Genomic DNA, 13561 nt, shown 5'->3' with positions numbered 1-13561 from the left:
GAATCCACATTTGTGATTATATAAATGAGTTTGGCAAAGCAAATTGCCTTACATTTCCACCACACGAATGGCAAAGGTTCGCCATTGTGGCCGCACTCTCGGAAACAAATGATCGGCGAAAGGACTGGGAATAAGGTGCCCAGTATTCTATGACCCCGGAGGGCGGGAGACTCGTTTCCACGGAGGACAACTGTTTTTGCTGAGGAGACCAATTTCTGCAGACGAAAGTAATATCAAGGGAGAAGGTCAATTTATAGAGGGGGGGGGGGGGGGGGTTACTTATTTCTACGGAGGAAGCCGATTTCTTCTACTGAGGACTGAGGAGATCTTTTCGAACGGAGGAGCCTCTTTTCTATACAACAGTCTGCTAGTAACAACTATAGAAAAAAAAATACTGCACAGAGGAATTCAGTGTTTGCACAGATGCAGCTTATATTATTTAAGAGTGTCTAGCTGTGGCACTAGCGGCCATCGTACGTTTTCAGTATAGTTTTCACCAACGCCCTTGTGGCTCCGTTGGCTTTGAATTGATAAAGGACTGTTCTCACATTTTTCAGTGAAGCATTGTGTCGTGACAAATTGCGTAATCACAATACGTTTGTTGTGGTAGGTATTAAAGCAGTTGTAAATACATCTGTGGTTGGCATCTTAACAATGTTATTTGGCAATGAATTATTTTAGTTGCAAAGGATTTTGGGAAATTCCATTGTAATAACAATATAGTTTACTGCTGCTGCTGCTACTCCTACTACTACTACTACTACTACTACTACTATTACTACTACTACTACGGAATTTTAAATACCTCATGTTTTAACATTGTGTACTACTACGGAATTTTAAATACCTCATGTTTTAACATTGTGTTTTAAGAGGGTCCAAAATAGGCTTTTTCAATAGTGCATATCCACCGTTATATGGATCCTTCCCGACAAAGTCGGAATCTTTATCCCGAACGCAGATATTTACGCTCTTCCAGAACAACGTGGAAATACCGGGCTAGTTTCGTGTAAATTAAGTTGGATACAATTTTTTCCATGACGATAAAACAGGGGTGGTAAAAGGTGTATCGTCCAAGTCGGCTTTTTTTTTTAACCCTAGCACAATTGTAGACGTAGGCAATAACAATAAGGGAACCAGTTAAGCACAGACGTTTAAAGGTTCAGTTCGCTTGTTTTTGCTTCTCGTGAAGAACATAAAAACTGTTGTTGATGTTTTGGTGCCCAGTGGCTTATAGACATCCGTCAGTCGATCCAATAGAGCGTCGGGTGTGGTTGGACAGGCCAATCCAGGAGTGACGGTCCTTCCCGCACTGACTGCAGGTGAAATCTGACGCTGGTCTGTCTGTCTGTCTGGTTTTGTGTCTTCTCCTCAGTCTCTTCACCTCGGACTGTTGGACAAGCATCTCTTCAAACCTGGAGAGGCCCTTCTGTACCGTCTGTCGCCAGGCCGGTCGTTTTGAGGCTAAGGCTTCCAGGTTTTCAGGTCCATGTTCACGGTCCTCATGTCTCTCTTGCAGACGTCTTTGAAGCGTAGTTGGGGTCTGCCTATGATCTGTGGCGCTTGCGGCGACTGACAAGAAAGTTCAATGATCCAAAAGTTCAAGATTTCAAGTCGTGTTGCGGCGAAGCATTTAGAGACTTCTTTACGGATCGTAAAACTCAAAAGGTCAAGAACCACGGAGAACCAAAGTTGACGGTTAACGGTGATTTATTCCAACGAAAAACGACCAATAGTACAGAAAGGCCAAAATGCCAAATCGACCAACTAAAACGACCAGCTAAACGATCAAACGACCAAACGACCGTAAACTAATACAATACAACGAAACTCTACTAATTAGGACGAAATAGACGCGCAATCAAAACTACGTAGGTCCTAGCGACGATAATGCGGCTTTCACAATTTCATAAACAATTAACTAGCATAAAGGTATCTTAAAACTAATCGAGTTTCAATCAACAGTCGTACTCTAGAATAATATTAGGAACTGATTTAGAGCCAAGCGCTCTCTAACGTAAAACTTAGTGGGCGTTCCTTCCTGATAAATGTGTTTGGCGACTATGAAGCGATTAATCCCTCTTGTGGTTGATTGTACAATAATCCGTTTGCGTACATTCGCCCATAATGAAATCTAACTTAACAAAAATAAAAGATTACTTACATATCGGTCCCACTTGTGCCAATTGCAAGGATTCAAGAAAACGCAAACCAAATTCAATACTATCGTAGGTGACTCTCTAGCAAAAAGAGACGCTACAGCCGCTATTATATGCGCGTGGGGACGCTAAAAGGTCCGATTACAAGACCAATCAAATCGAGAAATTTACGAATAAACATTGCAACTAGGGACAAGTAACTATGTTCTGATCAAAAAAGGCCAATCAAATAAATGGGAACTGGTTAGTGTCCTTAACATGATCCTTAGGGATCCGACCCAGTGGCTTACAGATACAATATTCTGCAGAAGGGAAACATTCAACTTCTGGGCGCCGTCAGTGGCCCAAGAACGTCTTTGCTAAAGTTAATAGGATTTTTTAAACCTTTGGGGAATCCACTCTACCAGTTTAACTTGAAATGACTGCATTCGTGCAGGGGTTTCTTGAATCCGGACCTAGTTACAATCTGCACGATAAATTCCACGGAGGAACAGGCTTTCGAGACGGGTATCTGACAAACTCGATACGCCTCCACAAAAGCTCGGCCTAGAAATATGTTAGAATCCTGTGTCGTTCTGAAAATATTGTAGTACGCAGGATCATCAACCTGCCCATCACTGATTGGACAGTCCCACATGAGAGTGAGGCTCAAGAGGTATTCTTGGTCAGTTGACTTCCACTCCAAGTCGAGGCATCTGATGTTTCGTGCAGATGCTAGAGGCTGCTTGAGTTTTTGTGGATCAACAATCTAGTGCAAAAAAAAAAAAAAACAAACAGTAATGATATTGCAGTTCACTATGAAATTATTTCAAACCAGGTTTTATGATAAATCTTAGTAAGAAAGCGGAGGAAAATTAACCAATTATCTTTAGCTAATCACATTACGACCAATCGCGTCATTAACAGTAAAACCATGCGTTTCACTTAACTAGCGCTAAGGTTGTCCAAACGTTTGTTCGTAACAACCTTTAACCCTTTAAATCCTAGGTGTGTGGTATTTTTTTCAATGACTTTTTGGCAATAAATAGTCTGAGCCACTTAATTTCTCCATAAATGGAGATGAAATAAAAATATCTGCGGTCTTAAGAAACTGTGGGCTCAGGCTAAATTGTCACGTGATGCAAGTGACGGTTGTTGTTTGTTTCGAGCGAGTGCACGAGCACGAATCTGGTAAAATCATCGCTTTATAAGTGTTTTTCGAGCCATTTTCCTCTGCAGAAACCCCCATTCTGGCATCATCAAGCTGGAATGTGGGTAGAGGCAATCCTCTGAAAGAAAACAGAGGTGAGAGGTGATTTCATGCTGACTGAGTCGCCAAACATGCTGTGTAGCAGACATGGAGGCCCACGAGTGAAGTTGCCTCTCTGGCCGTTTTGTGGATGGATTCCAGGACCTGCCAAGGCTATTTGGGCGAGTTTGGAGTAGTAAAATATTCAATGGATTCGAAATTTTGCTGGTGGTACTGGGTGGCTCGACACTTATAAAAAAACTATGAAATGGAAAGAGCAGGAGTTCTACGCTCGCGCTATGGCTGAATTACCCAGAATTCTCTTCGGGCGTAAACGAGGCAACGTGAGATACGCAAGACTGGGTCTGATAAAATGGCTGAAGTATAGCCCTCGGAAAGCGTTGAGAGGAAAACTTCCAGTCAGATACCAAGGTCTGACCTTGAGGTTTGCTGTAAATATAGACTTTTCAATTTTGAACAAATTATTTGGATTAAAATTGACGATAAATAAGTGTAATTTTTGATGTTATTATTTGGCCGAACAATTGGCATTTAGGACTTTGTTGCCAAACGAACGGTGATATACAGCGAAAATCGGGAGGCGTAGTCGATTTGCTGGGTTTGATGATGGAAATATACATCAGCTGGTGTCATTCACACATTATCATGACGTTGTAGCTTAAGTTAAACAAGAAGCAATTCATAGAAGCCAGAACGGTGTTTTCGACGCATATATGCGTTGTTAGTATGCGAAGGGTTAAGTGTCATTGTCTGAGAAAGTGTTCCAGGGGCCAAAACTTGTGGTCAACCGATTTGGCTGAAACTTGGCACAGAAGTTGGTTGCCATGAGATATTTGAAAAGCCAATTTGGCTCACTTCTCTGACTTTAAGTTTTAGAGTTTCAGGGGGGGTCTCATTTTTTGCCCTTTGAGCACAAAAAATCCAGCCTTTCAGGGGTCATTTTGAAAGTGCCATAAAACCCAACTGGTAAATTGTTCTGTCAAATCAATTTGACCATGAATATTACTATAATAGCGCTTTCATTTCATGCATGTAACTTTGCCCTCAAGGTATTGGACAGAGAGGAGCCTGGGGCTAGAGTTAAGCCAAAATTAATGTCAAAATTACAACTCAAAATTGCCATTTTTCAAAAAATCAGTGTATCTACCTGCCTTCTTGCATAACATCCGTACCTAAACCATTATTTACTTTAGTGACCCAACTATCAAAATCAGTTGAGAAAAATTTGGCTTATCACGGTTTGTTGAATTTTTTTCACAAACACTCCATGCCTCAATAAGGTCATGCAAAATGGAATTTTGAGCATAAGTCATGCCATAAACAAACCAAATTGTTGACATGAAGCCCTTATTCTGTATTTGGTCAGTGAAAATGAATTGCTAAAGCAAAATCAGTTTAATTGTTTAGAAATACTCTGATTCTTACCTTACAATTGCTCTTAAAGGCCTTTGATTAGCACGACAAATACCCTGATTTAGCAAAACAAGGTTTAGTTTGTACTTTGAAAACCTAGTACCCATCAAACAGCACAAATGATGAAGGCCTAACCTCGACATAACGATCTTTTTAAACGATGCTTGAATTTTTCATTGATTAATATTCAGTTCCAAGTCATAATTCTTCTCCGTTGCTCCAAGCATGGAAAGTCTCTATATTTTGTCAGGCCTGATTTTTATTATGATTACAAGATAAAGTTAGCTTAACGAAAAATGTTCGTTAGCATATAATCTATGTCTGTTAACAGCCTGAATAGTTCTTGTAAATACACACCAGTAAAGGAGCATGGCCATGCATACATAGATATATAAACTTACGTAGAGATATACGAGCTGCAGTTTATAGCAGTGCCGATGTGACCCGTTACTTCAGAGTCCTCTAGAGCGGAGTAAATGAAACCATCCGTCAAGAAGGAATGCACAGTTAGGAGAGCTCGATAGTAAAACAAAAAACCTGTGTTGCTAAATACAATAACAAACGAGGCCACTCCAGGGCATTGAGATGATGCAAAATCAACTGGCCCGCCATTTTGGACATAGGAGAGAGTGGGGACTGGACCGAGGTTACGTTCTTCTTCCGTTTCGCGGCTATGTTTTATCAGGTGTAAGAAATTCAAGGGTAATTTCACGATGGCACTTTGTTCCTTTGGAGGGGTAAGGGATAAGTGCGGTGCCACCGCATGGGCTCCGCACGAAACAGGAATGGTTCCTTTATTATCCTGCGAGAATGATATGACTGAATGGTTGAAGGAAAAGTACAAGGGGTCAGGTGCATCTGGGGCAAGAGGAAGACCTGGTCATACCAAAGCAGCAGGTGATTCAAAATATCTGTTAGGCATCATACACGCGCACAAATGGCTTTTATCGCGATCCAGTGGACTCTTTTCTGTTGAAGAGAGACCACTATATTTTACGATATTGTCGTCTCAAATTGTTTGTTTATGACTGATTGAAGATTTCCCGAGGTAATTTACTTGATTCTTGCGATGAGAAACAAACATTCAACAAATTGTTCACAAGAAGGGCAAAGTGGTTGACTGAAAACCCTAACTTTGAAAGGTAAGAGCGCAGTTTATTTATCGCAACAATCTCTATGACCAAAAACAACGTTAAGAATAACTTGAAGTTGAAGGCTGTTTTTCGTCTGCTCGCTCTGTTTGTTTACATTCAGCGCTACCTGTTCAGACGCTTATCATGCAATCACAATTCGAGCGTGAAACCCTACCGGTTTCCTATATTTGCCAGTTTCGTCTAAGAAGAGAGAACTTGAAAAATCTTTGCAAACATGCTGCATCGAAGCTTTTCGATGAAATTGACATTTTGAACGAGAAAATGTCTTGTTTCACGGATAACTTTCTTGGTAACAAAAATTATTCGGATACATTTTTAGTATGTAAATAGAGGCGGTATAATTTTAGGAATCTCACACCCAGTTTAAAACCTATCTCAGATTTATCGTTGTATTCTGAGCTCAACTAATCGATTAAACATTTTTTTCTACAAGAATAGATGAATCTCGATAAAAAGAAACTACATTCGATTTTGAGACGGTATTACGACTTGATAATGACACCATGACATACGTACAGAATGTTTTCCCGTATATGGACTCTCTGCTTAATTCGCATCGTTAAGAAGTCCTTATATTGTCTCAAAATCTGCCGATTTGTTATGAGATTTGCTTGAAAGATTTGCTTCGATGCAGCACGTTTGCAAAGATTTTTCAAGTTCTCTTATCTTAGACGAAACTGGCAAATGTAGGATTGCGTGATAAGCGTCTGAACAGGTAAAGCTGAATGTAAACAAACAGAGCGAGCAGACGAAAAACAGCCTTCAACTTCAAGTTATTCTTATCGTTGCTTTCGGTCATAGAGATTGTTGCGATAAAATAACTGCGCTCTTACCTTTCAAAGTTAGGGTTTTAGTCAACCCCTTTGCCCTTCCTGTGAACAATTTGTTGAATGTTTGTTTCTCATCGCAAGAATCAAGTAAATTACCTCGGGAAATCTTCAATCAGTCATAAACAAACAATTTGAGACGACAATATCGTAAAATATCGTGGTCTCTCTTCAACAGAAAAGAGTCCACTGGATCGCGATAAAAGCCATTTGTGCGCGTGTATGATGCCTAACAGATATTTTGAATCACCTGCTGCTTTAGTATGACCAGGTCCTCCTCTTGCCCCAGATGCACCTGACCCCTTGTACTTTTCATTCAACCATTCAGTCATATCATTCTCGCAGGATAATAAAGGAACCATTCCTGTTTCGTGCGGGGCCAAGCGGTGGCACCGCACTGATCACTTACCCCTTCAAAGGAACAAAGTGCCATCGTGAAATTACCCTTGAATTTCTTACACCTGATAAAACATAGCCGGGAAACGGAAGAAGAACGTAACCTCGGTCCAGTCCCCACTCTCTCCTATGTACAAAATGGCGGGCCAGTTGATTTTGCATCATCTCAATGCCCTGGAGTGGCCTCGTTTGTTATTGTATTTAGCAACACAGGTTTTTTGTTTTACTATCGAGCTCTCCTAACTGTGCATTCCTTCTTGACGGATGGTTTCATTTACTCCGCTCTAGAGGACTCTGAAGTAACGGGTCACATCGGCACTGCTATAAACTGCAGCTCGTATATCTCTACGTAAGTTTATATATCTATGTATGCATGGCCATGCTCCTTTACTGGTGTGTATTTACAAGAACTGTTCAGGCTGTTAACAGACATAGATTATATGCTAACGAACGTTTTCGTTAAGCTAACTTTATCTTGTAATCATAATAAAAATCAGGCCTGACAAAATATAGAGACTTTCCATGCTTGGAGCAACAGAGAAGAATTATGACTTGGAACTGAATATTAATCAATGAAAAATTCAAGCATCGTTTAAAAAGATCGTTATATCGAGGTTAGGCCTTCATCATTTGTGCTGTTTAATGGGTACTAGGTTTTCAAAGTACAAACTAAACCTTGTTTTGCTAAATCAGGGTATTTGTTGTGCTAATCAAAGGCCTTTAAGAGCAATTGTAAGGTAAGAATCAGAGTATTTCTAAACAATTAAACTGATTTTGCTTTAGCAATTCATTTTCACTGACCAAATACAGAATAAGGGCTTCATGTCAACAATTTGGTTTGTTTATGGCGTGAGTTATGCTCAAAATTCCATTTTGCATGACCTTATAGAGGCATGGAGTGTTTGTGAAAAAAATTCAACAAACCGTGATAAGCCAAATTTTTCTCAACTGATTTTGATAGTTGGGTCACTAAAGTAAATAATGGTTTAGGTACGGATGTTATGCAAGAAGGCAGGTAGATACACTGATTTTTTGAAAAATGGCAATTTTGAGTTGTAATTTTGACATTAATTTTGGCTTAACTCTAGCCCCAGGCTCCTCTCTGTCCAATACCTTGAGGGCAAAGTTACATGCATGAAATGAAAGCTCTATTATAGTAATATTCATGGTCAAATTCATTTGGCAGCACAATTTACCAGTTGGGTTTTATGGCACTTTCAAAATGACCCCTGAAAGGCTGGATTTTTTGTGCTCAAAGGGCAAAAAATGAGACCCCCCCTGAAACTCTAAAACTTAAAGTCAGAGAAGTGAGCCAAATTGGCTTTTCAAATATCTCATGGCAACCAACTTCTGTGCTAAGTTTCAGCCAAATCGGTTGACCACAAGTTTTGGCCCCTGGAACACCTTCTCAGACAATGACACTTAAGTGGCTTCTTGACACCAAAAACAAACCATTCAGTGTTACTCTTAAGTTCGAATCGTTTACTCACCTATAAATTCTTTTATTTTCACACGGTTTTAATCCGTTCAGTATTGTTAAGTGCTTGTATAGTAGACAAACCATAAAAATGTGCAGCGGTTAAAGCGTAAAGTTTATTTTACATTGGTCATTATGATGCGATTGAGGCAACGATTTTCGCATCGATTTAAGTTAAATTTCAAACCGCCTGTGCAAACTGGCGGCAATTTTCGCTGCGATTTGATTGGGATTAAACAGACCTTTTATTGCAACTAGTTAAAGCGTACAGGCAAATGTAAGCATAAAGCATTTGAAAGTTTTCTTGTGACTTCCTCAAGGAAGCCTTTATGATGACAAGCCTTTCCTTGTGTTTCTCATCGCAACAAAATCGCCATGAAAACGAAACGACAATTCCCGGTAATATATACGGATAATTTGAAATCTTTTTTTTTCTTTTTTTTTTTTTTTTTTTAATTTGCTTCACATAACACAATAATTACAATATTGAACACTGCTTACACTATTAACAATAAATACAATACTTACAATACTGACAATACTTATTTCTTACATTGTTAACAATAATTACTATTTACAAACATTCTTAAGTTTCTTATGATTTAAGTACACCTTCGCATCAGAAGAAACTTGTTTGCAAGATATAATTTGAAATCTTGCTTAGATCCCAAGTGAACTCCAAGCAAAACATCACCAAAGTAAACGAAGCTAAAGGATCCTTGAGTAATAAGCACAGCGTAGCACATAGACCTTATTCCAAAATGGGCATTATTTTAAATTCTGTATTCGTATTCAAATTAGCCCTTCTTACCTCGTTCTCAAAGGGGAAGTATCATGGGGTTTTTGATATATTTTGTTAAAAATGATGAAATAAAACCTTCAATCACCTGCCAAATAATTCTAGAATAACGAGAGGAAAGAAATCAACTTAATTCTTGAAAGAAACAACTTGTGATCTGTTCTAGCGCATTTTGGAAACAAAAATGCGAGAACTTGAACAACATTAGCCTAATATTTTTCAAGTTTCAATCCAAACCGGCCAACCCTGTCTCTGGCCAGAGGCACTAATCGACAGTTTTATTACACTGGGGTGATAACTTTTAACAAACTTGACAACTATTTCGTTGTTTCTGTTGACAGTCAAACATTTTATAGGTTTTGAAATGACAACAAATTTTCGAGATACTTCCCCTTTAAGCTCCCAAATCAAAAGAACATTTTACTTTGAACGAGGCAAGAAGGGCTAATTTGAGTGCAAACAAAAGAATTTTAAAATGGAAGCCATTTTGGAATAAGGTTTATAGAAAGACATTTTTTTGCGAAATTCTTTGTGTATGCTATGTTTGAAGTTTTTAGAACTTCTCTGTGCGCTTTTAAGGGCGTTTTTAGGGTTTTCGTATCCTAAAAATTATGGGTGGATTTACCAGTCACCATTTTTTTTTTTTTGGGGGGGGGGGGGGGACGGTGGATTACTTTGTACAGTGCAACAGCAATGTACAGCAGAGAAGCTTTCATTTGAACAGTCGCATTTTAGGATTTTATCAAGTAAACCTATAGAATTAAAAGTCATAACAACATTAACTGATTCAACGTTGGACAATAGAAGCAAAAGAGTTACAGTCAAAATATTTTTAAAAGCGTGTGGCTTTTGAGATACATATATGTGTTGTACGGGATCAGGCATAGGAAGTAAAAAAAATCATTTGCGTTTGTCTGATGACACTAGTTTACCAAACACTGATCTTGTAAAACAATGCTTCAAAGTCACCTTAATTTCTCCTAAGTGAAGTTTGAATGCTCCTGAGGATTCCACACCTAACGAAAAAAGAAACATTAGGAATGAAAAGTAGAGCGGTCTTTTATGTGGTACTCACAACAAACGCAAATAATGAAAAGACTGTGACGAGACTAAAGGTATGGTTTGTTTAATTTCTCACACGCAATTTACCGCGCTTGACGCCGGTGATATGCATTCGCTTCGAGTTCTGATTGGTTCAATGCAGTGTTTACGTTGGTTGTGATTGGTCAGAGTTATTTCTTTGGTTTTGCTTTTACCATACTCAATTGAAATGCGCTCCATGTATTCAGTAATTATTAGTTTGCATGTGATGTCTTTGTATGTATTAATTATTGGTTTGTATATCCTGTCTTTGCACAACTATTGAATTATCAGTTTGGACAACTGGCTTTGTATCCCGGCCAATAATGAAAGAGATTGAAGTATGGCCGACCCATGGTACTTATGGGTTCGTTTCTTGTATTTTTGGCTCAAATTTGCCTGGATTTTTTCAAATTCCTTTTGGAAACTTTGCCCCCAACATATTCACGCTTTTTAGGGCTTTTTACGCGGGATGCCCTGAAGGGGCAAACCGTGTCTAAAAACGGGTCGATTTCTTTTTTTTTTTCTTCGTCGTAGCCACAAATCGGTACATTAATTTATTCATTAAACTCACCCCTCTCCTACTCGGGATCTATTGTTATGATTGTCTTCAACAAAAGCAGGCCAATCAAAATCCATTCTTGTCGCGTATATCGCGAGAGAGGGGACCCACTCACCCCCACTTGTGTGACGTCAAAGCATCATTTGCTCTGTTCATTAATCTTGGATTAAATTTGTGGCGCCATATTGTTAACATGTTGTGGACTCAAGTGTGCCGTTTTGAAACGAAAATTTCACCATTTTGAAGCGGTAAATCGAAAGAATAACTTCTAAGAAGCACTCGACATCTAAAACGGTGGAAATTGGAGAGTTCCTGGCGAAAGAATCGTCCTTTCTTTGACAGTCTTAGACCACGATTGCAGACAGAAAAGAGCTTCCGTTATCGCAATGGAATTCCCGCAATTTCCCTTGAAACCCTGAGTAGCGTAACACAAGGGAAACAACGTAACGCGATCTTCGTGACTCAAACTGTTTTATAAATCTGCGAAACATACATTTGAAATAAATGAATCAACCACAGCATCACGAGTAATGCCAGTATAGCAGTTATCTTGTTTGAGTAAAATCTCAAGATTACGGGCACGTTTTCGGGTTTTAACACAAAAAGAAGCGCAAAGCAGCGGATGAAACATCACGTGAACATTTACTGAAGGAATTGACGACCACATGCATGCATGGTGAATCTGAGCCAAAACAACAAAAACAGCTCAGATGCACTATAGGTGGTTTACGACCAATCCCTAGAGATCCAGAAGACAATGGTGTGGTAGCCATGTTGGATAACAGAACCTTTTGTTTTGTCATCCAACATGGCCGCCATAGCGTTGTCTTTTTGGATCCCCAGGGATTGGTTGCAAACCATCTATAGGTTGGTTATGCCCTGGTTATGCCCCGAGTCCTGCAATTGAAGAGCTCAGAGCAAAACGTAGTATAAAACTTCTTTCGCTTATTTTTATCATTAGATGTTTAACTAAATCTAATCTTATTCAAATAATGCAGAGATGGTTTTGATTTGTGATTTATCTCCCTAAAAAACGCTTAATTGAATCTTGCATCAGGAATAAGGAATATTTGGAATTTTCCATCACCATCTCACGCGTAGAAAAGGAAAGAACTTTTGACAAACTTTTGTTGAAATATATTTAATTCCTTGGAAGTAGACGTTTCAGCGATGAAAGCATGGTATATATAAGGTTATGATAGTGTGCACGTGTCTTAAATGAGTCTTACGCGTATTTCCCGTTGTTGCATTAACACAAAATTTTTCTTCCTTACCATAAGAAAAACGAAGCCATCGTTGTAGTCTGTGTGTTCGCCGATAAGATTCACTCTTCCTGGTGCACAAACCGCGAATGTGGGGCTAGCCTTGAACTGTTCTTGGAAAGAATTCTTAGCTTCTTGAAGCACAGCTTCTACACCCTTAGACGCCATTTTGGTCCCAGTCCTTTGTCACCTGATTGACGGCTCGCCACTAGCCTGCTTAGCAGTCGTTTCTGTTTCCTTCAAGCTAAGCGGGGCAAGCGCGCGAGGGCATTGGGCAAAAAGGAGCAAAAATAGTAGGAGCGGGGGGTAATACATCATTTCCTCCCATTCGTTGACGAACGGCGTTCGGTAAAATGTCTGGGCTCAGCGGCAGGCGTTTCCTTTCCTTCCCCGCCCCTCGCCCCCGCTCCGGAGTAACTAGGGAATACCCTGCCACTCCAAAAGTGACCCTGGAACGGGTGGATACGTGGCTACGCAGCTACGTGGCTACGCGGCTACGCCGCTACGTGGCTACGCCGCTACGTGGCTACGCGGCTACGCGGCTACGTGGCTACGCAGCTACGTGGCTACGCAGCTACGTGGCTTCACACACAAAGAACGAGGCATAGTCATACAGTCATGTACTTCTACGTGGCTACGCAGCTACGTGGTATCTGTGTAGCCACTTAGCCACTCTTTTCACGATTACTTTTGGAGTAGCGGGGTATTCCTTAGTTAAGCCCATCTGGGAGTAACTAGTGGAGTCATCTGGAGTACGGGTCGAGCAAGCGTTCTTGTAATGACATGGGTTTGGTTCCTAAATTTAGATAACGGAGAAGTTGTAGAAACGAAATTATAATAAACCCAAAATATATGATTGAAAGCAGAAATAAAGCTTACCGGTAGTTTCGCTACAAAGTCGTTTCGCTACACTGCAGTTTAGGCGATTCGCTAATATTTGAACTCAATTTGCTTCTTATGCAAACACCGTGAAACGTAGAAACAGCTAAGATAATTTTTCACACGACCGGATACTGAAGTAAACAATTAAATGTTTCTTCGACTTCAGAGGTATTCGTTGACGTTTGGCTTTCTCTGGACAAGTCTATCAGTAAATTTCCATGGTATCAAGAAAATGAGTGTTCTAATATGCATTAGGTCTATAATCACTATAATAATTTTGACTGGCAAACACTTCGACTCG

At 39.8% G+C, this 13561-nt stretch overlaps 1 protein-coding gene across 1 annotated transcript in view; it reads right to left on the bottom strand.

Annotated features, from left to right (window-relative positions):
- Positions 1-2455: 2455 nt before the first annotated feature.
- The window catches only part of LOC146462398 (cytosolic endo-beta-N-acetylglucosaminidase-like), a 31831-nt gene continuing 20725 nt past the window's right edge, over positions 2456-13561 (bottom strand). Inside the window, exons 12-13 of the mRNA XM_085085702.1 lie at positions 10444-10490; positions 2456-2907 (exon numbers count right to left, since the gene is read on the bottom strand). Coding sequence (XP_084941828.1) covers positions 2560-2907; positions 10444-10490 — 395 coding nt within the window. The 3' untranslated portion in view covers positions 2456-2559. The remainder of the gene's footprint in view (positions 2908-10443; positions 10491-13561) is intronic.

Source organism: Pavona decussata, unplaced genomic scaffold (assembly GCF_977016875.1).
Source record: "Pavona decussata unplaced genomic scaffold, jaPavDecu1.1 SCAFFOLD_189, whole genome shotgun sequence".
In the NCBI taxonomy this organism is placed as follows: domain Eukaryota; kingdom Metazoa; phylum Cnidaria; class Anthozoa; order Scleractinia; family Agariciidae; genus Pavona; species Pavona decussata.
Note: the sequence above shows the minus strand (reverse complement) of the source record. Positions and strands in the feature narration are given on the sequence as shown.